The sequence below is a fragment of the Gorilla gorilla genome, chromosome 4, assembly GCF_029281585.2.
Source record: "Gorilla gorilla gorilla isolate KB3781 chromosome 4, NHGRI_mGorGor1-v2.1_pri, whole genome shotgun sequence".
Classification (NCBI taxonomy): Eukaryota; Metazoa; Chordata; class Mammalia; order Primates; family Hominidae; genus Gorilla; species Gorilla gorilla.
The window spans coordinates 95,809,637-95,836,993 of record NC_073228.2 but is presented as its reverse complement, the minus strand read 5'-3'; the positions used below and the strand labels follow the sequence as shown (position 1 = coordinate 95,836,993).

Below are 27,357 nucleotides of genomic sequence, written 5' to 3'. Positions count from 1 at the left end.
CTCCTCTCAGTTCTTAATCAAAGATTATCCTATCGCACTGGGAGGGCCAGGCAGCCAGTATTTCTCACCTCAGTCAGCTGCACGTTGAGTTGCTGAGGGCAGATAAGAGGATGAAGACTCCCTTCCTCCTCCCAGGCCACCACCCATAAGACAGAGGCTCTACCCTAAGAATTGCATACCAAGAAATCCTGGGGACCTGATCACCCTCACCCACCTCCTTTGTAGAGCAGAAGCTGCATGCAAGGAAGACAAGTCAAGAAGACCAGAGGCTTCCACCAGTGCCCAGAGTAGTGGCTTAGATAATTTTATCAGGGGAAAAAGCAGTCCATAAAAAAATAGAGTGCCCCAAAGGAACTGATTTTATTTGAAATGGCATGAGGAAAGTTAGGCTAAAGGGTACTGTTGATAACAACAGATTCTCTTAACTAAGAGCAATAAGCTTAATCGTAGACCAGCCAGTTCACCAGGAGAAACAAGGAAAACTAAGAAAAGCAAAGCTCAAAGACTGGCCTCAAAAACTACCTCTGCCAGAATTTAATTGGATCAAACTACCAAGCAATTTATGTTCCAGGACATTATCAAAAACAATGAAATAATCAGCCTGTAATTAGTGGAGAATGAGTACTGGGCATAATACCACATGAGTCAGACACCTTAAAAAAAGACATAGAGCAAGCAATAAAACAGTAGAAGAAAGACCCATGAAAACCACTGTCTTAGCTTGTGCAAAACCCCAAGACTGCACCTTCTGAGTAGCAACACCAAAGGCTTCACATTGTGGGGGAACTAGACTTTACTACATTAGTCTAATGAATTAATAAAACAAATAAACAAGAAAACAAGAATTGAAACCAGCCCCAAAGAGAAGGAAGTGAATCAGTGTCTAGAGTTGCTACATTACCTAAGATGTCCAAGTTTTAACAAAAATGTATGAGATATGAAAAGAAACAGAAAATTGTACGTACATATTAGTATTGACAGATATGCAGTCTAAAGAATAGAGAAAAATAGAATAAAGACAAATGAATAGAATCTCAGAGAAATGAAGGACTCCTTAAAGGAGCACTAGCACACACATAGTGGGAAGAGCAGAAGGAGAAGAGAGAAAGAAAAGGGAGCAGAAAAATATTTGAAGAAATAATGGCTGAATGTTTCTCAAATTGGCTGAAAAACATTAATCTACACATAAAAGAAACTCAACAAAATCCAAATAGAAAATTTGAAAGCAGCAAGCAAAACAATGATTCATCATATATAAGGGAACCCCAATAAAATTAACAGCTGACTTCTAATCAAAAAACATGAAGGCCAAAAGGCAATAGGATGATATATTCAAGTGCTGAAAGAAAAATAAAATTTCCACTAAGAATCTTAGATCCTGGCTAGGTGCGGTGACTCACGCCTGTAATCCCAGCACTTTGGGAGGCCAAGGTGGGCGGATCACCTGAGGTCAGCAGTTTAAAACCAGCCTGCTCAACATGGTGAAACCCTGTCGCTACTAAAAATACAAAAATTAGCTGGGTGTGGTGGTAGACACCTGTAGTCCCAGCTACTTGGGAGCCTGAAGCAGGAGAATCGCTTGAACCCAAGAGGCAGAGGTTTGCAATGTGCCGAAATTGTGCCATTGCACTCCAGCCTGGGTGACAGAGCGAGACTCTGTCTCAAAAAAAAAAAATCTTAAATCCAGCAATACTGTCATTCAAAGCTTAAGACTGAAGATGAAATAAAGACATTCAGGTAAACAAAATCTGAGAGAATTCATTGTTAGTAGAACCACTTTATAAGAAATACTAATGAAAGTTCTTCAGACTGAGAACAAGTAACCCTGGGTAGAGGTTCAAATCCATGCAAAAAACGAAGAGCACCAGTAAAGGTAATTATATAATTATAAAAGACAGTATAAATCCATATTTATTCTTCTTATTCTCTTAATTGATTTTAAGCTATTGTATATGTGTATATAATTATATATATAATTGTGTATACATAAATAAAATTGCATGTACATAGCATATGTTTATAAACTGTATAGTGTAAAACTACATTTTAAATGTATAAAAATTGATAAAAAATTTTTTAAATGTCAATTTTAAGAAAAGTAAGCTAAGCTTGTTTACTTTGTTTTTAAAGAAGGGTTGACTAAAAAATTATTAAGCAGGAGGAAAAATTATTCTTGTACATGCATGGGTTAGTCAGTTTGAGCTACTATAACAAAGTATTATGCATGGGGTGGTGTAAAAATAAGAGAAATTTATTTAACACAGTTCTGAAGACTAGGAAGTTCAAGATTAAGGCACCAGCAGATTTGGTGTCTGGTAAGAGTCCATTTTCTGGTTCATGGAAGGCATCGTCTCACTGAGTCATTATATAGTACAAGGAGCAAACCAGATCCCCTGGGCCTCTTTTATGAGGGCAGTATGAGGGATTCACCTCCCAAGGTCTCACCTCAATACGATACCTTAGGCATTAGGATCTCCGTATATGAATTTTGGGATGACACAAAGACTCAGACCATAGTAATACTGTATGTCACATACTACATCTTGTTAGATGTTATAGACTTTGTATTTAACTGCTAAACATAAGGCAAAAACAAATTATGATTTAAAAAATAATAATAATAAAGATTTTTCTACCCACACTATTGGCTTGCATTAGATTGATATATTTTGTGAGAAAGGGAAATAATACACAAACAATCAACTAATAAAATGGCCCAAAAGAAATCCAAAAGAAAATATTCTCTTCTAAAAAAAGTGTTTACAATTATTACTGGATTGACATATTTACAATTTGCTGATTATACTAATGTATCATGAACTATATATACAATAATTACGATGCAGAAGTTCCCTAAAATCTGAAAAATATTAGTTTTTTATCCTAAGGTTTATGGATTTTCTGTAACCTGAGGAATGCAACTGAGTATTTTTAATATGTATGATTTAATTGGTGTTAAATAATTCTCTCTTTTTTGTCAGGAAATATTTCATTGCATCTTCATCTTTGAAGGATAGTTGCACTCATTTATAAAATTTCAAGTAGTTAGTTGTCTTCTTTCAACACTTAAAAGATGTATTTCCATTGTTTTCTGGTTTTCTTCACTTCTGCTGAAAAGGAAGTCCTGGCCAGGGATGGTGGCTCATGCCTGTAATACTTGACTTTGGGAAGCCAAGGCAGGATGATCACTTGAGGCCAGGAGTTCAAGACCAGCCTGGACAACATAGCAAGACCCCTGCATACAAAAAAAATTTATTTTAAATTAGCCAAGCATGGTGGCATGCACCTGTATTCCTAGCTAGTTGGGAGGCTAAGGAGAGAGGATCCCTTGAGCCAAGAAATTTGATGCTGCAGTCAGCTATGATATCATGCCACTGGGCCACAGAGAAAGACCCTATCTCTAAAAATAAAAAAGCAATTCTTAGTTTTGCTCCTGTGAAGTTTATGTGTTTTTTCTTTCGGTCTGCTATCAAGAGTGTTCTTCCTTGTCTTTGCCTTTCAATGTGTTTTAGTGTGATGGGCTTAGCATCTGTTTTTATATCTTTAAATATTTCATCTGCCACATCCTGTTCTCTTCTTACAGGACTCCAGTTAAATATACGTTAGATATTCCAACCATGTCCTGTTGTTTCTTCCTCTTTCCTGGTTTTTCAGTAATTTTCCCCTCTGTTCTTCATCCTGGATAACAACAACTGACATTTCAGCTGACACTAGCCATCTTTTGTGACATGTTCATTTTATGTTAAACACAAAAATTGAGTTATTAAATTCAGTTGTTTTATATTTCAGGTCTATAACTTTTTATTCCTTTTATATGGGTATCTGTTTTCTTTTTAGATCAGTCAGGAGCTATGCTGACCCAAGGTTAGGTTGCATTTTTTTTAAGGTTGATTCTCTACTTTTGATTCATTCAAATTCCATTCACCAGTCCCACTGCCAACTTTTTTTATAAGCTCTAATCACATCATGCCAGAATTATTGCAATACTTTCAAGACTCAAGACTTGCTTCTTCCAATTTGCCACACTGTGCAGAATGCTCTTTAGACAAGGCAAATCTAATCATGTCATCCCCTAATTAAAATGCCACAAGGGCTCCACATTGCTTATAATATTGCAACTAGGACATAACCCTTCAGGTCCAAAAGCATGGGTCATTTAGTGAGGCCCTACTTCCTTGGCAATTCCTAATCTATATAATTTTTTGTCTTCTCAGCATTTTGAAGTTTCCAAAAACTTCTCTCTGCTTTTTAGAATCTTTATGCTTACCTCTTAGCTTGAGGAATTTAAGAATTCATCAATTACCTCAAGAGAGAAGATTAATGAGCACTGGACATTTTTTTGTACTTGCCATTTATCCAGGATCATGCTCTCTCAAGTCCTGATTGCTTTGGCAGCCCTGAGCTCTATTGTGTTGTGTTTCCAGACATGGGATTATCAAAAACTCAAAATTTCTGCTTGTCACGGCATTCTCAGTCTTTTGCTTGACTCCAATCCCTCATCAGATTCTTGAAAGCTTCTTCACAAGAAAAATAGAACATCATCAATAATCAATTCATTCTGCCTTTCTTCTCCTCTAGTTTAACTTAACCATGCAGCAATTTATTTTTCATTACCCCTTGTCTAATCACATGCAGATAATATTTATTTATTATTTGTATATATGACTAAACACCTTTTGAAAATTGATAGACCTTGCCACAATAGTATCTCTAGAGACTACAGTTGTCTCAATTCTTCATAAACACTTACAAATATATAAATACACATATACATATATACACCCATACATATGGATGTTCTCTCACACACATACACTGTGATCTGAATCATAGTGTTAGTTCCAGCTTTTATCCATCAACTTTACCCATTTATATAAAATCCAATTGAATGTAGACTGTGGTTGTTCTCTCCATACTCTTATGATTGACTTAGGTCCTCACTGTTCACCTGAAATTGCCCTCAGAAAAGTAATGAATAACCTTTTCATCACTAGATAAATGAGAATCTATATTTTTTTCATATTTTTAGTATCTTCTCAATGTCCACATGGTTAATCTTTATTCCTTTATGTATTCCCTAACATTTCCAAGTTTCTGAGGATGTACTGAATCTTGGTTCTTTTCAAAGCAGCCAAAACCTCGTCACTCTTTCTTTCGATTATTCCTACTTCCCCTCTTTTGTTACAGAGCTACATAAAGTTCAAGTGAATGTTTTACAGATTCAAAACCTATTGAAGATCATTGCCATGTCTGAGTTGCTTTTGTATCTCAACAGTGTGTTGCAAATTGCAAATATTTATTAAGTGAATTTAATTACATAACAAATATGAACTGCTAAAAAAAAACCTGAGTGTCCTCTATGTACAACAAAATAGTAGTAGAATAAATAATTTCCACTTGGCAACAATCTGTATTAAATATTTAAAATCTTGAACTTGTGATAGTATAATCAGAAATAGGTTTTAGAAAAAATCAATTGAAGAATGGTATGTGGTTTAACTAAAATTAGAATGTTAAAAGGTATTTAATGTTTCTTTATCAACACTGAACTATTTCTTCAAAATGAGAAATTGCTACTAAATGTTGGTAACAATGACTTGCCAAGAACTAAGGAGACACCTATCTGGATGCTTTTCTGGTTATTTAAACATTATCTATTCAGTACTGAAATTATTGTCTTCCTCTTCCCACCCACAAGCCTGCTTTTCTTCTTTCTGTGTCTGCATCGGTGAATAATACCACAGTCCAGAAAGTAGTCTGAGATGGAAACCTGAGAGTCATACTTGACTATGTTACATGCTTTACTTCCTACAAACAGCAATCTCTATAAATTCTACTTCCAAAATACTCTTGACTCCATCTTCCTTTCCCCATTCTCACTGCCAACTTTTTTTATAAACTCCAATCACATCACACCAGAATTACTGCAATACTCTCAAGACTCAAGACTCACTTCTTCAGACCAGCCTGGACAACATGGCAAAACCCATCTCTACAAAAAATACAAAAATTAGTGTGGCATGGTGGCACAAACCTGTAATCCCCCCTACCTGGTAGGCTGAGGCAGGAGAATTGCTTGAACCTGGGCGGCAGAGGCTACAATGAGCTGAAATCACCCCACTGCACTCCAGCCTGGGCGACAAAGTGACTGTACCAAGTGCTCTTCAGAAAAGGCAATCTAACCATGTCATCCCCTAATTAAAATGCCATAAGAATCCACATAGTTTTCAATGTTAACTTTAATATGTCTTACAAGGCTCTGCCTGATCCGCTTCTCTTTCCCTTTTCTGTATATTACTTGTTACTTCTCCACACTCAGTGTTTCAGATTTAGTGAACTTCATCAAGTTTTCTAAGCCAGTCATGGGCCCTCTAATCTCTGGGATTTTTACACATGCAGTTCCTTTGCCTGGAAGTCCTTTCCCCACCTCTTTTCTGATTAATTCCTACACATTCTTCAAGTCTCAACTTACATGGAACACTCTTCAGAAAGCTTTCCCAGACTCTAATGTTGGAGATAGCTGCTTCACAAATTGTCTCATAAACAACCTGCCCTTACACATAACTTGGTATAATGCACTGTAATTTTCTGATCACTTATCTTTTCCTCACAATGGTCTTTAAATTTCCCAAAGAAATCATTTATTATAGTTATATACATGTGCTAGGTAATGTACATATTTTTATTCATAATCAAATTCATCAAATCATCTTTAGACTCTCCAATATTATCTTACAAATAATAATATAAAAGAAATATATTTCGTGTTACTTTTATTTTCCTCAAATTACATATTTTTGTTTAATGTCTCAATAAAACTTTAAATTTATTGGTGAATTTACCAATTTTTATGCTCATTATTTCTTTTTGAATCTCATTCGTTAATTCTAGTTTGAGTTTTGTCTTCCTAAATAGCATCCTTTGCCATTCATAATATCTATTATGGTGCTTGATACATAATAAATGTAACAGGCATGTTTGGGCCATTCTCTTATTTGATGGCCTATCCTCCTGTGGCAATGATTCTAGCAAGAAGAGGAAGCTTCACTTGCCAGGTTTGTACAACCATGATCCTTCACTTCCCTTGTTTGGACCTGAACCATGGGCTGAGCAGATTAGATTCTTTCTTTGCAGAATTTGAATTGTGAGATACAAAGCCTAGGAGTCATTTATTTGGTGGTGGTCCTGAATCAGGAAAGTCATGTTTCTCAGAGAATGGGATAGCTGTCCTGTTTGAGTCATGTATGCTGAAAAGCTAGTTAAGACAGGTTTACAGGGAAAATGAAAACAACAGAGGAAACACAAAGAGAACACCAGATGTAAGAGAATTATATTCCCTCAAGAGAAAAAAAGAGATCAAATAGCTATGTTAGTAATGATGTCTTTGGCTTCGTGTCCCTACCTAAATCTCACTTGAATTGTACTCCCATAATTCCCAAGTGTTGTCGGAGGGACCTGGTGGGAGGAAGCTGAATCATGGAGACAGTTTCTCCCATACTGTTCTCATGGTAGTAAATAAGTCTCACAAGATCTGATGGTTTGATAAGGGGAAATCCGTTTCGCTTGGCTGTCATTCTCTCTCTTTCCGCTGCCACGTAAGAAGTGCCTTTCACCTTCCACCATGATTGTGAGGGCTCCCTAGCCATGTGGAATTGTGAGTCCATTAAACCTCTTTCTTTAGTAAATTGCCCAGTTTCAGGTATGTCTTTATCAGCAGCATGAAAATGGACTAATACTAGTAACTATTTTCCAGTTTCTAATTCTAGCACCTCTTGAAATCTAGATGTATTTCCTCCCCTTGGGTTCCGTGACATGCCCTCGTAGTTCTTTTCCTTAGACTCCTTAATTTAAACCAGCCTTATTCTGGCATCCAAATGCTCCCTAAATGAATCTGTAGTTTAAACATATTTACTGAATAAACATGGGAAGGGAGGAAGGAAAGGAAGGAAGGAAGGAAGGAAGGAAGGAAGGAAGGAAGGAAGGAAGGAAGGAAGGAAAGGAAAGGAAGGAAGGAAGGAAAAGGGAAAAAGCTAAGGAAAAAGAGGAGGAAGAAAGAGAAGTAAGAAGAAAGGTCCTTATTTCACAGGGCTTATTAAAATTTAATTGGGGAGCCAAAAATAAATGTACAGAAAAATATAGTTTCATAAAGCATAACTTTTATCTTTTTTGAAACAGAACTGTTATAAAACTTCCATACTATTAAATAGGTACATTATATTCTTCAAAATGAGCTAGTTAATTTTTGAGACAGAGCAGAGTTAAAGTATATGTTTGAATTTTGTACCATCAACACTAATGAGCTCAAAATGTAATTGTGGCACATGAAATAACTTTTTCACTTATTTTTCAAGCAGTCTTATTTTCTTTAAATAATTTTATACATTAAATATATTCTGTCAGTGAAATCTTCTCAGGAAATATATTCAAGGTAAGGGCCAAATTAACATTATAAACAAACAAACAAAAAACCTCTTAGTTCTTGAAAGTAAGTGCTTTTCCCAAGGAGTGGAATCAGAGAACTTATTGAAGAAAACGGGATTTTAGTTATGTCTTAAATTATTTTTATTGGCAAAGATAGGTGAAGACCAAAACTCATATACACAAAAGCTAAAAAACTACAATGTCTAGGTGTGCTTTCCTTTTATTGAATTTTAAGATTTATGAGTTGGTATGAGATTGTGGAGAACCTTGGAAGCTAAATTCAGGAGTTTATTAGGCAATGAGGCAACTTTGAAATTTGAGAGGCAAGGAAGGATGAATGACACATGATAAAATATAGATTAGATGGAGAAGTCAGCAAATGATATAAGTAGAATAAATGAAAATTCTGAAATAATCCTATTAGGAATTTTTTGGACACATATTTCCTCTTTGGGGATTATGACCCTTTCCTAGCACTAACTTAAACCCAGTAGCCAAGAGCTAGGCATAAAGCATTTCCCTGGAAAGGTATTTCTGACTGATATAGTTTGGCTGTGTCCCCACCCAAATCTCATCTTGAATTCCCACATGTTGTGGGAGGAACCTGGTGGGAGGAAATTGAATCATGGGGGCAAGTCTTTCCCATGCTGTTCTCATGATAGTGAGTAAGTCTCATGAGATCTGATGGTTATTATAATTGGGAGTTTTCCTGCACAAGCAGTTTTGGCTTGCTGTCATCTATGTAAGATGTAACTTGCTCCTCTTTGCCTTCCACCATGATTGTGAGACTTCCCCAGCCACGTGGAACTGTAAGTCCAATTAAACCTCTTTCTTATGTAAATTGCCAGTCTTGGGTATGTCTTTATCAGCAGCATGAAAATGAATTCATACAGTAAGCTGGTACCAGTAGAGTGGAGGCTGCTGAAAAGATACCCAAAAATGTGGAAGTGACTTTAGAACTGGATAACAGGCAGAGGTTGAGACAGTTTGGAGGGCTCATAAGAGGACAGGAAAATGTGAGGAAGCTTGGGACTTCCTAGAGACTTGTTGAATGGCTTTGACCAAAAGCATGATAGTGATATGGACAATAACAGTCCAGGCTGAGGTAGTCTCAGATGCAGATAAGGAACTTGTTGGGAACTGGAACAAAGGTGACTCTTGTTATGGTTTAGCAAACAGACTGGTGGCATTTTGCCCCTATCCTAGAGATTTGTGGAACTTTGAACTTGAGAGAGATGATTTAGGGTATCTGGTGGAAGAAATTTCTTAGCAGCAAAGCATTCAATATGTGACTTGGGTGCTGTTAAAGGCATTCAGTTTTATAAGGGAATCAGAGCATGAAAGTTCAGAAAATTTGAAGCCTAACAATGTGATAGAAAAGAAAAACCTATTCTCTCAGAAGAAATTCAAGCTGGCTGCAGAAGTTTGCATAAGTAACAAGGAGCCAAATGTTATTCCCCAAGACAATGGGGAGAAAGTCTCCAGGGCATGTCAGAGGTCTTCATGGCAGCCCCTCCCATCACAGGCCCAGAGGTCTAGGAGAAAATGGTTTCCTGGGCTGGGCCCAGAGTTCCCTTGCTGTATGCAGTCTAGGGACTTGGTGCCTGTGCCCAAGCCACTCCAGCCGTGACTAAAAGGGATGAAGGTACAACTTGGGCTGTTGCTTCAGAGGATGGGAGCCCCAAGCCTTGGCAGCTTCCACATGGTGCTGAGCCTGTGGGTGCACATAAGTCAAGAACTGAGGTTTGGGAACCTCCACCTAGATTTCAGAAGATGTATGGAAACATCTGGATGCCCAGGCAAAAGTTTCCTGCAGGGCCAGGGCCCTCATGGAGAACTTCTGATAGGGAAGTGCAGAAGGGAAATGTGGGGTTGGAGCCCACACACAGAGTCCCTACTGGGGCAGCACCTAGTGGAGCTGTGAGGAGAGGGCCACCATCCTCCAGACCACCGACAGGTCAATGGTAGATCCACTGTGAGCTTGTAACATGTGCCTGGAAAAGCCACAGACAATGTGAGCCTGTTAAAGCATCCAGGAGGGAGGCTATACCCTGCAAAGCCACAGGGGTGGAGCTGCCCAAGACCATGGGAATCCACCTCTTGCATCAGTGTGAGACACGGAGTCAAAGGAGATCATTTTGGAGCTTTAAGATTTGACTGCCTCACTGGATTTTGGACTTGCATGGGGCCTGTTGCCCCTTAATTTTGGCCAGTTTCTCCCATTTGGAACAGCTGTGTTTACTCAATACCTATACCCCCTTTGTATCTAGGAAGTAATTAGCTCTTTTTTTTTTTTTTTAATTCACAGGCTCATAGACAGAAAAGACTTGCCTTGTCTCAATGAGACTTTGGACTGTGGACTTTTGAGTTAATACTGAAATGAGTTAAGACTTTGGGGGACTGTTGGGAAGGCATGATTTGTTTTGAAATGTGAGAACATGAGATTTGGAAGAGGCCATGTGCAGAATTCTATGGTTTGGCTATGTCCCTACCCAAATCTCATCTTGAATTCCCACATGTTGTGGGAGGGACCAGGTGGGAGGTAATTGAATCATAGGGGCAGGTCTTTCCCTTGCTGTTCTCACGATAGTAAGTTTCACAAGATCTGATGATTATTGTAAGGGGCAGTTTTCCTCCATGATCGCCTTTTGCTTGCTGCCATTCTTGTAAGATGTGACTTGCTCCTCCTTGCCTTCTGCCATGATTGTGAGTCTTCCCTAGCCACATGGAACTGTAAGTCCCATTAAACCTCTTTCTTTTGTAAATTGTCCAGTCTTGGGTATGTCTTTATCAGCAGTGCGAAAATGGACTAATACCGTGATAAACCCCACCTCCAACCAGGATGAGCTAAAATGGCTTTCCTGACCATCTGTCCATTCTTTGCAAGGTATCATTAAGACGTATTTAACTGCCTGCCCTCCCTACTAACCCGAAAGCTTTGTGAAAACTACCACTCTAGTTCCAGCAAAGCTTACACTGATTAGATGTGTAATACTTCTTTTCAGTCAGAGATCTTGTCGTTGGGCAAGGTCTGAGACCTCTAAAGAGTAATCTGGAGTCTGCTTCATGTCCTATGGATGAAGCCCATCATACCTCGTAGAAGAGATAATAAAGAAAGTACCATGCCTTGCTGCTGCTGAAATACCTGCCAAGAACTCTGATGTGGTGGCATTTTGCCTGGTTTCTTTCCTGGAATTCTTCCTCCCCTAGCATACTTGATTTATATTTTAAAATGAGCCATTCTCTTAATTATTGAGCATTTGTAGAACATCCTGTGCTTACAGAGCACTCTAAAATATCCTATAAATTATTTTCATCTATGCATAGAAAGATGATATTTGTGATATATCCATTCTTTAGATGGAAAAACTACTGAAAAGATTACCATGCTATCATACAACTAGCCAGAAAGGGGGTCATTTATTTGTTTCTTCTCTTAAGACACAACAATTCTCCAGAAATTATAGCTATGAGTTTTGTTTTGTTGCTTCTGTAAAGCCTCAGACAGCCTTTCTTTGTCTATCAAAATAAGCAATAGGGAAATATGTGTTTTTTCTGAAACGTGCTAAATAGAAAGTTCAGAATTTCTCCATTCAGTGGCAAGCTGAGCCTTCAACTACTCATAAATATTGAAGCAATGATTATGTAATACATTAGTTTCAGTAAATACTAGTGAGAAATATATACTATAATACTATAGGCTTTCACTTGACTTTTTTCAAAAGTGTTTTCGTCCCATTTTATGTTTAATATGATACTTTTTGGCGGGTATTTTATTTATTATATAAAATATACCCACCACAAATCTTTAAACTGCCTTGAACCCTGAGTTTCACTCATTCGATCAAAAAAATTATTTCTAAGTTTTTGTAATATGTTCCAGGAAAATAAGTCTATAGCTTTTCTACCCTGCCAAAAAAAAATTACATCAGGATTCCCACAATAAATCCCACAATAAAATATTACATCAGGATTCCCACAATAAATAAAAATAAAATAAAAATTTTTATTACTTCATAAAATTAGCTCTCTCAGCATGTTTTACACACAAATTATTGCTATTTAATAAAAACATTTTTTAGAGTGTTCAAAAATTTAAAAATTATATATCTGTCAGTGTAAGTATTGTTTATCTTAAGTTTCACATTACTGTTTAATTTGCATTGTACAGATTTGTCCTCAGTGAATGATTTGAATAATGAGATTAACTTTAAACAAAATCAGTTTGGTTTGCTATATATTTAAAGAAATAAACCAATCATCAAAGAAAAAAACAGGCCAAAAAATGTGTCCCTTTGGTGACTACCCAGGGAACACATTTGGAATTGACTATCCCTTCAATTTCTAAGGCATGTTGCTATTTGCTGAATTTAGTTTTGTGAAAGATGGAATTAGGCTCCACTAAGATTATTCCATACACAAATTCCAGATATATTCAAGACTTCAATGGTTTTACCCACAAACAAGAAAAATGTGAAAATGAAGTTCAACAACTATTGGTATGTCATCAAAACATTTTTTCTCCCAGAAAGCAGAGTCTACTATGCATGTTATCCATCATTACTGTTACTCTCTGATCCAAATCTGAAGCTTGCATCTTCGTATGGATCTTTTTTCCTTTTGCTTAGTTGACATTAAAAAAAAATCATGCCTACATAATAAATAATATGGTATTTTTTTAATCCAGAGATTTTTTAGAATTACCTATGCTCACTAATTTCTAATTCTAGTCAACTCTTCCCTATTCCTGAAGTAGCATATACTGTATTTCAGCTCAAGAACAGAATCCATTGTTTAGGTTTTTACTTCAAGTCATGGAAATTATTTTAAGAATATTGGTAATCATCCAATTTTTCACGGAATAATATCAGATGTCTATGGCATATATTTTACCTGTAAAGTATTCTGCTATTAGCTAAACAGCTTTTGATAATTAAATTGAAATACATAACTTTATACAAGACTCTTCTTTTTTAAAAAAATATTTATTTTTATTTTTATTTCCATAGGTTATAGGGGAACAGGTGGTGGTTGGTTACATAAGTAAATTCTTTAGTGGTGATTTGTGAAATTTTGGTGCACCCACCACCCAAGCAGTATACATTACATCCAATTTGTAGCCTTTTGTCCCTCACATCCTTCCCGCCTTTTCCCCCTGATCCTCAAAGTCCATTGTGTCATTCTCATGCTTTTGAATCCTTATAGCTTAGCTCCCACTTATGAGTGAGAAAATACAATGTTTGCTTTTCCATTCCTGAGTTACTTCACTTAGAATAATACTCTCCAGTCTCATCCAGGTCACTGTGAATGCCATTAATGCATTCTTTTTATGGCTGAGTAGTATTCCATTACATATGTATACCACAGTTTCTTTATCCATTCGTTGATTGATGGGCATTTGGGTTGGTTCCACGTTTTTGCAACTGTGAATCGTGCTACTATAAACAGGCATGTGCAAGTACCTTTTTCGTATAATGACTTTTCCTCTGCATAGATAGCCAGTAGCAGGATTGCAGGATCAAATGGTAGTTCTAATTTTAGCTCTTTAAGGGCTTTCCACACTGTTTTCCATAGTGGTTGTACTAGTTTACATTCCCACCAGCAGTGTAGAAGTGTTCCCTGTTCACCACATCCATGCCAACATCTGCTATTTTTGTATTTTTTGATGATGGCTATTCTTGCAGCTGTAAGGTTGGATTACATTGTGGTTTTCATTTGCAGTTCCCTGATCACTCGTGATGATGCATTTCTTTATATGTTTGTTGGCCATTTGTATATCTTCTTTTGAGAATTGTGTATTCATGTTCTTAGCACACTTTTTGATGGGGTTGTTTGTTTTTTCTTGCTAATTTGTTTGAGTTTGTGTAGATTCTGGATATTAGTCCTTTGTCAGATATATAGATTGTGAAGATTTTCTCCCACTCTGTGGGCTGTCTGTTCACTCTGCTGACTGTAGAATACAACAAAGTTTCTGGATACAAAATTAATGTATGCAAATTAGTAGCTCTTCTATACACCACCAGTGACCAAGCTGAGAATCAAGTCAACAACCCAACCCATTTTACAATAGCTGAAAAAACACAACTTAGGAATATACCTAACCAAAGAGGTGAAACACCTCTACAAGGAAAACTACAAAACACTGCTACAAGAAATCACAGACAACACAAACAAATGGAAACACATCTCATGCTCATGGATGGGTAAAATCAATATTGTGAAAATGAGCATATTGCCAAAAGCAATCTACAAATTCAATGCAATTCCCATCAAAATACCACCATCATTCTTCACAGAACTAGAAAAAACAATCCTAAAATTCATATGCACCCAAAAAAGAGCTCTCATAGCCAATGGAAGACTAAGCAAAAAGAACAAATCTGGTGGCATCACATCACCTTATTTCAAACTATATTATAAGGCCATAGTCACCAAAACAGCATGCTACTGATATAAAACAGGCACATAGACCAACGGAACAGAATAGAGAACCCAGAAATAAACCCAAATAATTACAGCCAACTTATCCTCAACAAAGCAAAAAAAAACATAAAGTGGGGAAAGGACACCCTGTTCAACAAATGGCGCTGGGATAACTGGCAAGCCACATGTAGGAGAGTGAAACTCGATCCTCATCTCTCACCTAATACAAAAATCAACTCAAGATGGAAGAAGGACTTAAATTTAAGACCTGAAACTATAAAAATTCTAGAAAATAACACTGGATAAGCCCTCCTAGGTATTGGCTTAGGCAAGGATTTCATGACCAAGAACCCAAAAGCAAATGCAATAAAAACAAAGATAAATAGCTGGGACTTAATTAGAGATTTTGCATGGCAAAAGATGCTTCTTGCAGTGGAATAATCCCAAATACTCAAGAAGCCTCAAAAAAGCACTTACCATGGGACATTTTTTCCTCATATTAATATAGCTAAATTTGTCTCAATGTAACATCCAGTTCTGATTTCTACTATTGCCTTTTGAAATAAATCAAATGTCTTTCTTCAAATAAATACTGACAGACATATGTCTAAACATTCATTCATTCATAAATTAATTCATTAAGCAAATAACTATTCAACTTCTATCCTGTAGCAAGAACCATTTTTGAATAAAACAAAAATGGCCTCTATGCCATCAGAGCTTGCTCTTTAATAAAGCATTTATCTATTTATTACAGGTAATTTTTCTTTGAACATGGTTTTTAGAATGTTAGCATACTTTCTATACTTAGTTTTGATTAATTTTAGCTTTTCAATATTCCTCTCAGAATAAATAAAATTAAGTCTAACCAAATCTCTAACTTTATTACATTATGCTGTATTATTTATATAAATTATTTATATAAATATGACATACTCTAACATATTATTTTACATTGTATAGTATACATCCCCACTAAAACATACATACATTCAACACAGAATATCAAATCAGTCCACTTCTTATCTGGATGCTGCTTTGATTCATCCAGAACAATGCTCCTAGAAAAACACATTTGGGTCCTTGATAACCACTAGACATGAAGTCAAAATAAATCATTTTGTCTCTCTGAGTTTACATTTACACTTACAGAATGAAATAATTCCTGTATTACTTATGGGGTTATGAGGACCTGATTAAAATTAAGTATGCAAATCAATAGATAGATAGTGATATGGTATGGTTCTATGTCACCACCCAAATCTCATGTTGAATTGTAATTCCCAATGTCGAGGGAGGGATCTGGTGGGTGTTGATCGGATCATGGGGGTGAATATCCCCCTTGCTGTTCTCATAATAGTGAGTGAGTACTCATGAGATCTGGTTGTTTGAAAGTGTGTAGCACTTCCCCCTTCACTCTCTCTCTCCCACTCTGCCATGTGAAGATGTCTTTGCTTCCCCTTCGTCCTTCTGCCATGATTGTTAAGTTTCCTGAGTTTCCTGAGGCTTCCCAGCCATGCCTCCTGTACAGCCTGTGGAACTGTGAGTAAATTTAATCTCTTTTCTTTATAAATTACTGTCTCAGGTAGTTCTTTATAGCAATGTGAAAACAGACTAATATAGATGGATAGCTAGATAGATAGATAATACATATAGTGTAAGCTGTAATTTGCTACACAAGTATACCAGTAATATTGTTATTGTTACTATTATTATTCTTACTTCTTTAGGAGTTCCATATATCTCTGACATTAATTTATTTTATATATTGCAATTGTTATTTCCAATTTTTAAAACAAGGGTTTAATTAAAAAATATTTATTAAGTGCCATATACTAACTAATTTAATTATTATATGTGTGGCCTCCTATGCTTCACTTAACACTCATATCAACTCAGTTAAATAATGACTATTATTTATATGACTACACCTATATTTATATATAATGCTTTATTCTCTTAATAAGATTATACAGGATAAGAGCGCATTAGCTATGTTAGAAAACACATCACATTGTTGGCCAAAATGTAACACTATAGCTTTTACTGCTTCTTGTTTTGCTTTATTGATTAATATTAAACACTCACTATAATGTCAGATGTTGCCCTAACCTGTATTTCCACAGTTGACTTTTTGAACTCAAGTTCAGTATTTACTTATATTTTCATTATACTTACATTTGATTGTTTCTAGCCATCATTCATCTTCTTGAAATCTTAATTTTGTCCTCAAATATTTCCATTATCTCTCCAAGCTTTGATTATGAATATTTTAATAATCTTTCACTCCACATCTTCAACCAACTTGATGGAACTATAAAAAAGAACATCAGCTTTAAGAAACCCTGACACAGTTCAAAATCCCAGATTAATATTGTCTCACCAATAATGTGGTAAATCCTTTTTCCCCTTTCAAAAATATTTTTAATAAAATAACAAATATGACTGGAGTCTGAATAATGAAACAGTAGTAGTTACAGGTGTGTTTGTACCTGTATTCGTCTGTTCTCATGCTGCTAATAAAGACATACCTAAGACTGGGTACTTTATAAAGGAAAGATGTTTAATTGACTCACAGTTCCACATGGCTGGAGAGGTCTCACAATCATGGCTGAAGGCAAATGAGGAGCAAAGTCATGCCTTACATGGTGGCAGGCAAGTGAGCTTGTGTAGGTGAACTGCCCTATATAAAACTATCAGATCTCATGAGATTTATTCACCATCTCAAAAACAACATGGAAAGACCCACCCCATGATTCAATTACCTCCCACTGGGTCCATCCTGTGACACATGAGAATTATGGGAGCTACAATTCAAGATAAGATTTGGGTGGGGACACAGTCAGAACACATCAGTACCCTATCTGGTGTTCCTCTGTAAAGAGGGGATGTCTTAGAAATATATGCCTAAATAGTGATTTCCTGAAAGTCTGTGATCTAATAGTCAGTATTTTTACATGGTGAAGCAAATGGGTAGGGACAGAGAGTAGAGGGATAGTTGAGGCAAGGTGATGTAGTTTGGCTCTGTGTCCCCGCCCAAATCTCATATCAAATTTTAGTTCCCACTGCTGGAGGAGGAACCTTGTGGGAGGTGATTAGATCATGGAGTCAGATTTCCCCTTTGCTGTTCTCATGATATCTGGTTGTTTGAAAGTGTGTAGCACTTCCCCCTTCACTTTCTCTATCTCTCCCACTCTGCCATGTGAAGACGTGCTTGCTTTCTCTTTGCCCTTCCACCATAATTGTAAGTTTCCTGAGGCCTCCCAGCAATGCTTCATGTAAAGCCTGCAGAACTGTGAGTCAATTAAACCGCTTTTCTTCATAAATCACCCAGTCTCAGGTAGTCCTTTATAACAGTGTGAAAATGAACTAATACAGAAAATTGTACCAAATAAGTGGGGCATTGCTCTAAAGATACCTGAAAATGTGGAAGCAGCTTTGGAACAGGGTAACTCAGAGGTTTGAACAGTTTGAAGGGCTCAGAAGACAGGTAGATAAGGGAAAGTTTGAAACTTCCTGAGGACTTGTTAAATTGCTGCAACCAAAATGCTGATAGTGATATGGACAATGAAGTTCAGGCTGAGGTGGTCTCAGATGGAGCTGAGGAACTTATTAAGAACTGAAGTAGGGATTACTCCTGCTCTGCCTTAGCAAAGAGACTGTGTCCCTGCTCTAGAGATGTGTGGAAATTTGAACTTGAGAGAGACGATTTAGGGTGTCAATTGGAAGAAATTTCTAAGGAGCAAAGCATTCAAGATATGGCCTGGCTACTTCTAAAAGCCTATGTTCATTTGAATAAACAAAGAAATGACCTGAAACTAAAACTTATATTTAAAAGGGAAGTAAAGCATACAAGTTTGGAAAATGTGCAGCCTGATCATTCAGTAGAAAAGAAAAACCCATTTTCTGGAGAGGAATTCAAGGCTGCAGAAACTTGCATAAGTAGAGCCAAATGTTAATAGCCAAGACAATGAGGAAAGTGCCTTCAGGGCCCTAGTGGCAGCCCCTTCCATCACAGGCCTGGAGACCTAGGAGGGAAAAATGGTTTCACATGCCAGGGCCAGGGCCCTTCTGCTGTGTGCAACCTTGGGACATGGCATCCTGCATCCCAGCCATTCCAGTTCCAGCCATGGCTAAATGGGGCCAAGGTACAGCTCAGGACATTGCTTCAGAGGGAGCAAGCCCCAAGCTTTGGTGGCTTTCATGTGGTGTTGGGCCTACAGGTACGCAGAAAGCAAGAGTTGAGGTTTGGGAGTTTCCATCTAGATTTCAAAGGATGTATAGTAATGCCTGGATGTCCAGGAAGAAATACGCTGCAGGGGTAGAGGCATCATGAAGAACATCTACTAGTGCAGTGCAGAGAGGAAATGTTGGTGTTGGGGCCCCACACAGAGTCCCCACTGGGACACTGCCTAGTGGAGCTGTGAGAAGAGGGCCAATTTCTCCAGACCCCAGAGATGGTAGATTGACTGCTAGCTTGCATCATGTACCTGGAAAAGCCGCAGGTGCTCAATGCCAGCCCGTGAAAGCAGCCATGGGGGCTGTACACTGCAGAGCCACAAGGGCAGAGCTGCCCAAGGCCCTGTGAGGCCTGGATGTAATACCTGAAGTCAAAAGAGATTTAAGACTTAAGGACTGACCTGCTGGGTTTTGGATTTCCACAGGGTCCAAGCCCCTTTGTTTTGGCCAACTTCTCCCATTTGGAACAGGAGTATTTACCCAATGCCTGTACCCCCACTGTATCTTGGAAGTAACTAACTTTTTATTTTACAGGCTCATAGGCAGAAGGGACTAGCTTTGTCTCAGATGAGACTTTGGATTTGGACTTTTGAGTTAATGCTGGAATCAGGTAAGATTTGGGGGAACTGTTGAGAAGGCATGACTGTCTTTTGAAATGTGAGAAAGATATGAGATTTGGGAGGAGCCAGTGATATGGTTTGGCTCTGTGTCCCCACCCAAATCTCATGTCAAATTGTAATTCTCAGTGTTTGGAGAGGGGGGGCAACTGGTGGGAGGTGATTGAATCATGGGGGTGGATTTCCTCCTTGCTGTTCTCACAACAGTGAGTTCTCACAAGATCTGGTTGTTTGAAAGTGTGTAGCACTTCTTCCTTCTCTCACTCACTCCTGCCACTATATGAAGATCTGCTTGCTTCCCCTTCACCCTTCTGCCATGATTTTAAGTTTCTTGAGATCTCTGAGTCATGCTTCCTGTACAGCCTGTAGAACTGTGAGTCGATTAAACTTCTTTTCTTCATAAATTACCCAGTCTCAGTTCTTTATAGCAGTGTGAGAATGGACTAATACACATGTGGAACTGACTTTTTTTAATAAGAAGTCACTCATTAAGATTTTAGAGGAAGGGTTGATACAGAAAACCAGTTTAGACAAGGGATGAAGAAATTTTTAAGAGCACAGACAAACAAGTTATGATGAACTTTCTATGGTCAGAGGCCTAGGATAGGCTTTTACCTTCAAGTTCAGTGAACTACTTCATCTTTAGTCTCCTATAGAACCCAGTACCCTTGTTATTATGGATCTTGCTGTATTGAACCATTTGTATCTGCATGTCTGTACAGAATACATACACACATTAGCATTCAGATACTTAAAGGAGAATACTTTTTGATGTAAAAACAATAGCTATCCAAGAGAAAGAACTCTGTACCTTCAAGACAAAGTAATGTGGTAGAAATACTTTTGGCTTTTGGTTGGGTAGAATGGGATAATCAATAAAATTTAGAATGACCCAAAGTTCACAGCTGATCCACTTCGAGTTATAGCAGGAAGGGCAATGAAGAGAATCAAAAGCTTTAAAATGAGTAAAGCTGATGAATATGAAAATGTGTACCTCTATAATATGTGTATATTTTGCACCCTAACCTGCCATAATTCCAGTAAAATTACCTGTGAACACTAGTTTTCTATAAGGATGAATAATACTGAACTAAACATTATTCATGAAGGAACATTGCAGAAGAAGAGAAGGAAGAAAATCCCTCACTTTTGGGTAATGGGATTGGTGCAAAGCCTTTCTGTTTGCTTTGTTTCACAACTTCTTTACTCCAGATTCCATTTTTGATTGAGTGGTTATTCACTTAGGCAGCTGTGAGGATAGGGTGGGAATTTTTCTACTCCCTCCTATGAGAAAATGAGAAGGTAACTTCAGCTTTAACAGTCCCAAAGAAGTCTAGTGTCACTTTCCCCTATATGGTGCTGGTGGGTAGTCTACCACAAATGGACCAGATATTGAACTCAGAGGATAGGCCTTGAAATTTTAGGATGATTTGAGTGTGGGACATTGCTATGGTTTGAATACATTCCCTCTAAGTTTTATATGCTGCCAATGTAAATATTAAGAAGTGTGGTCTTCAAGAAGTGATTACTTACATCATGAGGGCTCCTCTCTCATGAATGGAATTAAAAAGCTTTTTAAAAAGTTCCATGCAGTGTTAGGCCTTTTTGCCCTTTGACCTTCTGCCATGTAAGGACACAGCCTTCCTTCCCTCCAAAGGACTCACTGTTCAAGACATCATCTTGGAACAGAGAGCAGCCTTCTCCAGATAACAAAACTGTTGGCACCCTTATCTTGGGCTCCTAACCTCCAGAACTATGAGAAATAAATTTCTGTTTTTAATTGTATGTTCTCACTCATATGTGGAAGGTAAGCTATGAGGACATAAAGAGATAAGAATGATATATTGGACTCTGGGGACTCTGGGGAAAGGGTGGGGGGTGACAAGGGATAAAAGACTACAATTGTGTACAGTGTACACTGCTCGGGTGATGGGTGCACCAAAACCTCAGAAATCACCACTAAAGAACTTATCCATGTAACCAAATAACACCTATTACCCAAAAACCTATTGAAATAAAAATAAATTTCTGTTTTTGAACTACCCAATCTCAGATATTCTATTATAGCAACACAAATGAACTGAGATGGGTAAACAGATAAGTATCAGTGTAAAGAGGATGATTACTGAACTCTTATGACCTTGTTAAATATGATAAAATATCCACTATTTATCAGAATTTATTAGAAAATGCTGCAGTATACTTCAATATCTATAGATATACGTATACCTGCAATTTTCTGTAGTTTAATAATAAGAATGCTGGAAATCCCATGTGTTGACTTACACATTTTTGAGGCTTTTAGAATACTAATTAAAAGAAAGGTATACCTTTACATCTGTTTAAACTCTAAATGTTTGAAAGAATTAAAAACATAGTCCATTATCAAAAGTTCTAAAATTTTAAGATCAAATACACAAATAGAGTCCAGAGAATAATGCCAAACTGTTCTTCAGCTTTTCTCTTCAGTAAATGATACAAAATCTGTCACTAAGGAAGGACATTGGGAGATTTCTTCTTTCTTGCTCCCTCTTTGTTTCTTTCCCTTCTTCTTACTACCCTGCCCTCCTCATTTGAGTCCTTCTCTCTCTTCTCAGCCCCTAATGCAGATTTTCTGTGATTCTGCTCCTTTCTGTTTTCCACACCTTACAGATAAAATGAGGCACTAGTCTTCACGTCCAGCCTGCTGAAGCGAGGGATAAAGCGAACCACTTTTCAAACACAATCCTCCTGATGACACGTTTTTGAGACAAATAAACCTTTCTAATGTTACATTGAACCACTTCTTATACCCTTGTTCCATATGCTGTTTTACTGATAAAGAACAACTTTCTTTTCCACTAATTCCTAAGATTGCCAAGTTGGTTTTTAGCATAACTCTGGAGCTTTATTCTGATTACAGTGTTTCTGTTCATTTCCTCATTCTTTTCAAAAATCAATTTTTATTATTTCCGGAATCAAGAAAGAAAGTTGAGAGAAAGCAAGTGGACCTCATTCCTCCACAAATATTACACTTGCCCCAAACTAATGACTATGATTTCTTTGTCTATATGATACATGAATGCTTGATTCCATTCTTCATCACATTCTTCAGTGCAATGCCAAGAAAATACTTTAGAGACAGAAACAAAAGGACAGTATAAGTTATAGAGTTGTACCTCAAAAAGGACAGTTAAATGATAAATTTTGTGATCAAATCCAAGTCCAAGTCTGCCAAAAATAGCTCATTTCCTCTCTTCAGGAAATCAATGATAATTTTTAAATGATAATTAAGTGAGATAAAAAGAGGCATTTTTTTTCTCTGTCACAGTAGCCCATGGCCATTTGATGGCCTGCTCAATCTTAAACCACACCTAACTCTTAAGAATAAGAGTCAGTTGTAGGGAAATAACATCTACCAGCCTAAACACTTTTAGGTTGACTAATCAATGAATTTTCATTCATTTTTTAATAAAAGCATTTTCATATATATTTTTATCTTCCTGCCCTCAGAATATTTATTCAAGAAAGAGTGCATACGTTTTTTATTGCAGTATAACAATTTACCACAAGCTTAGCAACTTAAAACAGTCATTTATTTTCCCACAGTTTCTGTAGGTCAGAAGTCTGAACTCTGCTTATCAGGGTGCATTGCTCAGGATCTGACAAGGCAGCACTCAAAGTGTGAGCCAGAGCTGTGTCCCATCTGAGGCCCCAGATTCTCCTGCAGGCTAATGTGGTTACTGGAATATTCTTTCTTTGCAGCTGTATAACTCAGTGTGGCTTGCTTCCTCAAAGCCAATAACAAAGAGTATTTCTTATTCCTGGACCCTTTTTCAAAGGTTCACCTGATTAGGTCAGGCTCACCCAGGATAATCTCCCTTCTGATTGGCTCAAAGTCAGCTGACTAGAGGAATCAAAATTACATCTGAAAAAAGTCCATTTTGCTACATAATGTAATTTACTCACAAGACAGACATCCTCATATTGACAGGTTTGATCCACCCTGAAGGAGAAGAGATTAAACAAAGCTTGTTTATCAGGGGCAAGAATCTTATGGGACATCCTAGAATTCTGCCTACCATATGGAGAAAAGTTAAATCATTTTAATAGTTCAGCAGCAGAATTTTAGAGCAATCATTTGGCATTCAAGTGTGTCATATTTCCTAACTGTGAAACTGTTAAGAATGAATTTTAATTTTACATAGATTTATTTCATTCTTCAATTTTAGCATAAGCTCTCTCTTTTCCCCCCTCCTCCATCACTCTCACCCCTCTTACCCAAATCCTTGGTATCACTTATTTTCTCTTGCTGTGATCTTGAGCTGCTGAGACAATCTCCTGAGAGGGCAGGAACACTGGTGTTTTCAGGATCTGGCGCCATGCCTCTGCCCTCATTAGTGCATGCAGTTGTGCATATTAAAGAAATAAATCTTTCTAGTGACTACTCTGTGTCAGAATTACCTTCACTTAAATGAAATTATAACATTAACTTGAGATTCCTGAATTTAAAAAAAAAAGCCTCACTCCACTTAGATTTGTTCTCCCCACCAGCCTGTAAACATGATTTGGTATGTTTCCTTTTCTTCTTTTAAAAGATGTCCTTTTCATAACCGAATAAAATAAAATTGTGAATGCTGACATTTGAGGGTATATTGCCCAAGTCTTTTCCATTCCAGTTTATTTTACCCATCACCTTTAAATTATTGCTTCCAAATTATAACCCAGATTTCCTCTGACCAAAAGCACCCAATAATTCACCTAGCTTATTCAACTCCTGACTTCTGTGACATAGACATCGACAAAGTGAATTCCTGAGGATTGAGAAATTGTTGCCTTGATTGTTTTTATATTCACAGATCTTAGCACAACACATGCAGTAAATTGCTTCATACATATTTGCTGAATAGAACTAAATGAGACTGCCCTTTAACCTAGCATTCAGTGCTTTCCCATACACAAGCATCCCCATGTTTTCCAAAACTTTTCAATTCCTGTTTTTCTTCACTTCCTCAGTGCCTCTGTCAAGCAGGGCTTTTGCTGTGCTCTTCATTCCTCAACATTTGACTTATTTCATCCTGAAAAAACACCATCCCGGTATAATGCCACTTGATCTGTGGACTCTTTGCTGAGTCAACTCACTCCCCACCTCACCAGTCGTGAATAATATTCCCCACGTTTCAACATTCATATGATTTTTTCTGTAACTCAGTTATGAACCTTTTATGTTCTACCAAACATTGCAATTATTTATGTTGAAATTTGAGTCCTGCTACTGGATTTTATACTTCTTGGAGGTGATATTTTATCTCTCACAGTGTTTGACACACAGAGTAGACACTAAGTAAATAAATAAAGAATCAAAAAGTCTTTGTAAGCTATAGACTATTATTTCTCTCTTTTTATTACCAAAATCCTTTGCAAAAGATTAATATTTGGTGACCAGTGATGTTTTGAGTTTCTTCACTGTAATTTTGATTTTCATTTATGCTTCACTAATTTCTATTTCATCTTTCCATCCTCATCACCATATATGTTACAACTGAATTAATGAAACCTTGTAAACTCTTTTTTCAGTAAATGTTTTAATTCTAAACAGAAATTGTAATGTATAACACTTAGGTCATTAGAAATTCCCTTGGCATATAGTATTATAATAACAAAGGCATTGAAATACAGTTATTCTCTTTTTAAACTTTATTTGAATGATATTTCACGAGAATAGATCTACAATATGTGACATATACCACCCAAATGGAAAGTCACATCATAACATTTTATTTTAAAATACTTCATTCTTAAAATGTTTTTCTCTAATAATATGTAATTTAATTTATAGATCATTTATAGAAAAATTTATAGAATATTAGTGTCTAATAATAATAGAAGCTCTTGTTTAGACCACTAATGATTACTTTCTGTAGTTCGACCTTCCTATGCTAGATATTTGAATTTTGTTTGCTTTCTTTAGAGGAAACACTTAAACACTTAGCTTGTCTAAGGTGCAATGACCTGAATAATAGAAGCAGAGAAAACTGCTAATTTATAAATTTTAAATGGACAAATCTTGTAAATGGATTATGGAAGTTTAAACATAACAAATCAGCTGTAATCATGTAGTTAATGAACTTCCACAATTTAACTGTGAACTTTTCAAATGTTGGGTTATGTTTATATTCAATGTCAAGTACATACAAGCCCAGGGTACATAAGAAACCATTTAAAGACCTTCATAATTTTTGGAGGCTCCTAAGATTTCCTCTGAATTTATAAAATTTTCTGTGAACGAGTCTAGTAATCAAACTTGTCTTAATCTATTTCATTTAAATTTTTATTAAGAACCTGAGTTCCTACTACAGAATAAGCTTTTTAAAGGCAGAGATTTGTGCTTTGATATTCATTTCTCTTTCTACTGTTAGGAGTTACACACAGGGTAGTCAATAAATGTCCAGTGAATCAAACTGTGTAGTGCCTCGAACCAAACTACTATTTTTCAATATGATTACTACAGAGAACATATGGAGCATGAACTCTGCCCTAAAAATTCTCATCAGCTCTCTCATCATTACCTGTTAAAGCATTTTATCATAGTCTGAATCCTTTATGTTAGAGGTTGGCTGAGGCCTGGAATAAAGAATGAAAATGTGACAAATGGCCACTTATTGGTCATTAACTATCATGATTAGAGCAGCCTGCTTCTCAGAGTGAGGGTCAGCATTAAGAAATGAAACCATCCTTTAGAATATCCTCTTGATAGGAATGAAGCTGTTCATTATCTGATCATTAGGGTCCATGCCAAATAAAACATATTCCTCACACAACCCAAGTCCTAATTGTTCATTTAGTCATTGGCTTAAATGGGAAGCAATGAAAAAAGCCAGTAACTAAGCAACTGTACAATCTTAAGATCTCCATCTAAAAGCCTGGTGATATTTAAAACTAACGATATAGCTCAGGATAAATAACTATTGAGTCTAATTTTGAGAGATTATAAATGACACCCAGTGACATATGGAAACTATAAGTTACTGGTTAAGCTAAAAATTGTAGTAATTTTTAGCGTGCTATCTTACCTCATTACTGAAATAATACATATCAAAGAACTAGCTTCAAATACTTGAAAAAACAGTCTATCAACAAAATTACACTGGCATAAACTAAAGAATTGTCATACATAAGAATGATGAATAGGGAAAGAAGAAAAACAGTAAAGGAAGTTGAAGACCTAAGTGATGGTGAATCTAGAAATAACATGGAAATTGGCAAAAACAGTGACAACAGTGACAAATATCTTGATACTAGCAAGAAGATATGACAAGACTCCTTATTAGGCATTTGAGAATTCTGAGTTCTCATTAAATTTTTATGTTACTTTGTGACCTTGGAAATATCAGCTTAGCCACATGAGCCTCAGTTTCCTCAATAATAAGAAGTGACTATTGCTTCCCCTGTTACCTTATTAGGTGATTAAGAGAAATTAAGAAGCTGCTTTAGAACTGTAGAACTATTATTAGAAACAGATAGTCCAGGAGGAGATATGATAACTTCATTCCTACCCTTGGCTCAGTTTCTTGCACTAATGTCAGGAGGATAAGACATATCTGTTAGAAGGATTTGTATTTAAAAAAAAATCTTCATATGTTCTTTGGTTCCTTGGCTTTGCTTGTTTAGGTCGTGT

General features: G+C 36.7%; 1 protein-coding gene across 2 annotated transcripts in view; it reads right to left on the bottom strand.

Moving 5' to 3' along the window:
- Positions 1–27,357, bottom strand: part of LOC129533923 (uncharacterized) — a 118,614-nt gene that overhangs the window by 12,435 nt on the left and 78,822 nt on the right. For both annotated transcript variants that reach the window (XM_063706665.1, XM_063706664.1), the window contains one exon: positions 17,023–17,158. In XM_063706665.1, the coding sequence (XP_063562735.1) occupies positions 17,106–17,158 (53 nt within the window). In that variant the 3' untranslated portion in view covers positions 17,023–17,105. The remainder of the gene's footprint in view (positions 1–17,022; positions 17,159–27,357) is intronic.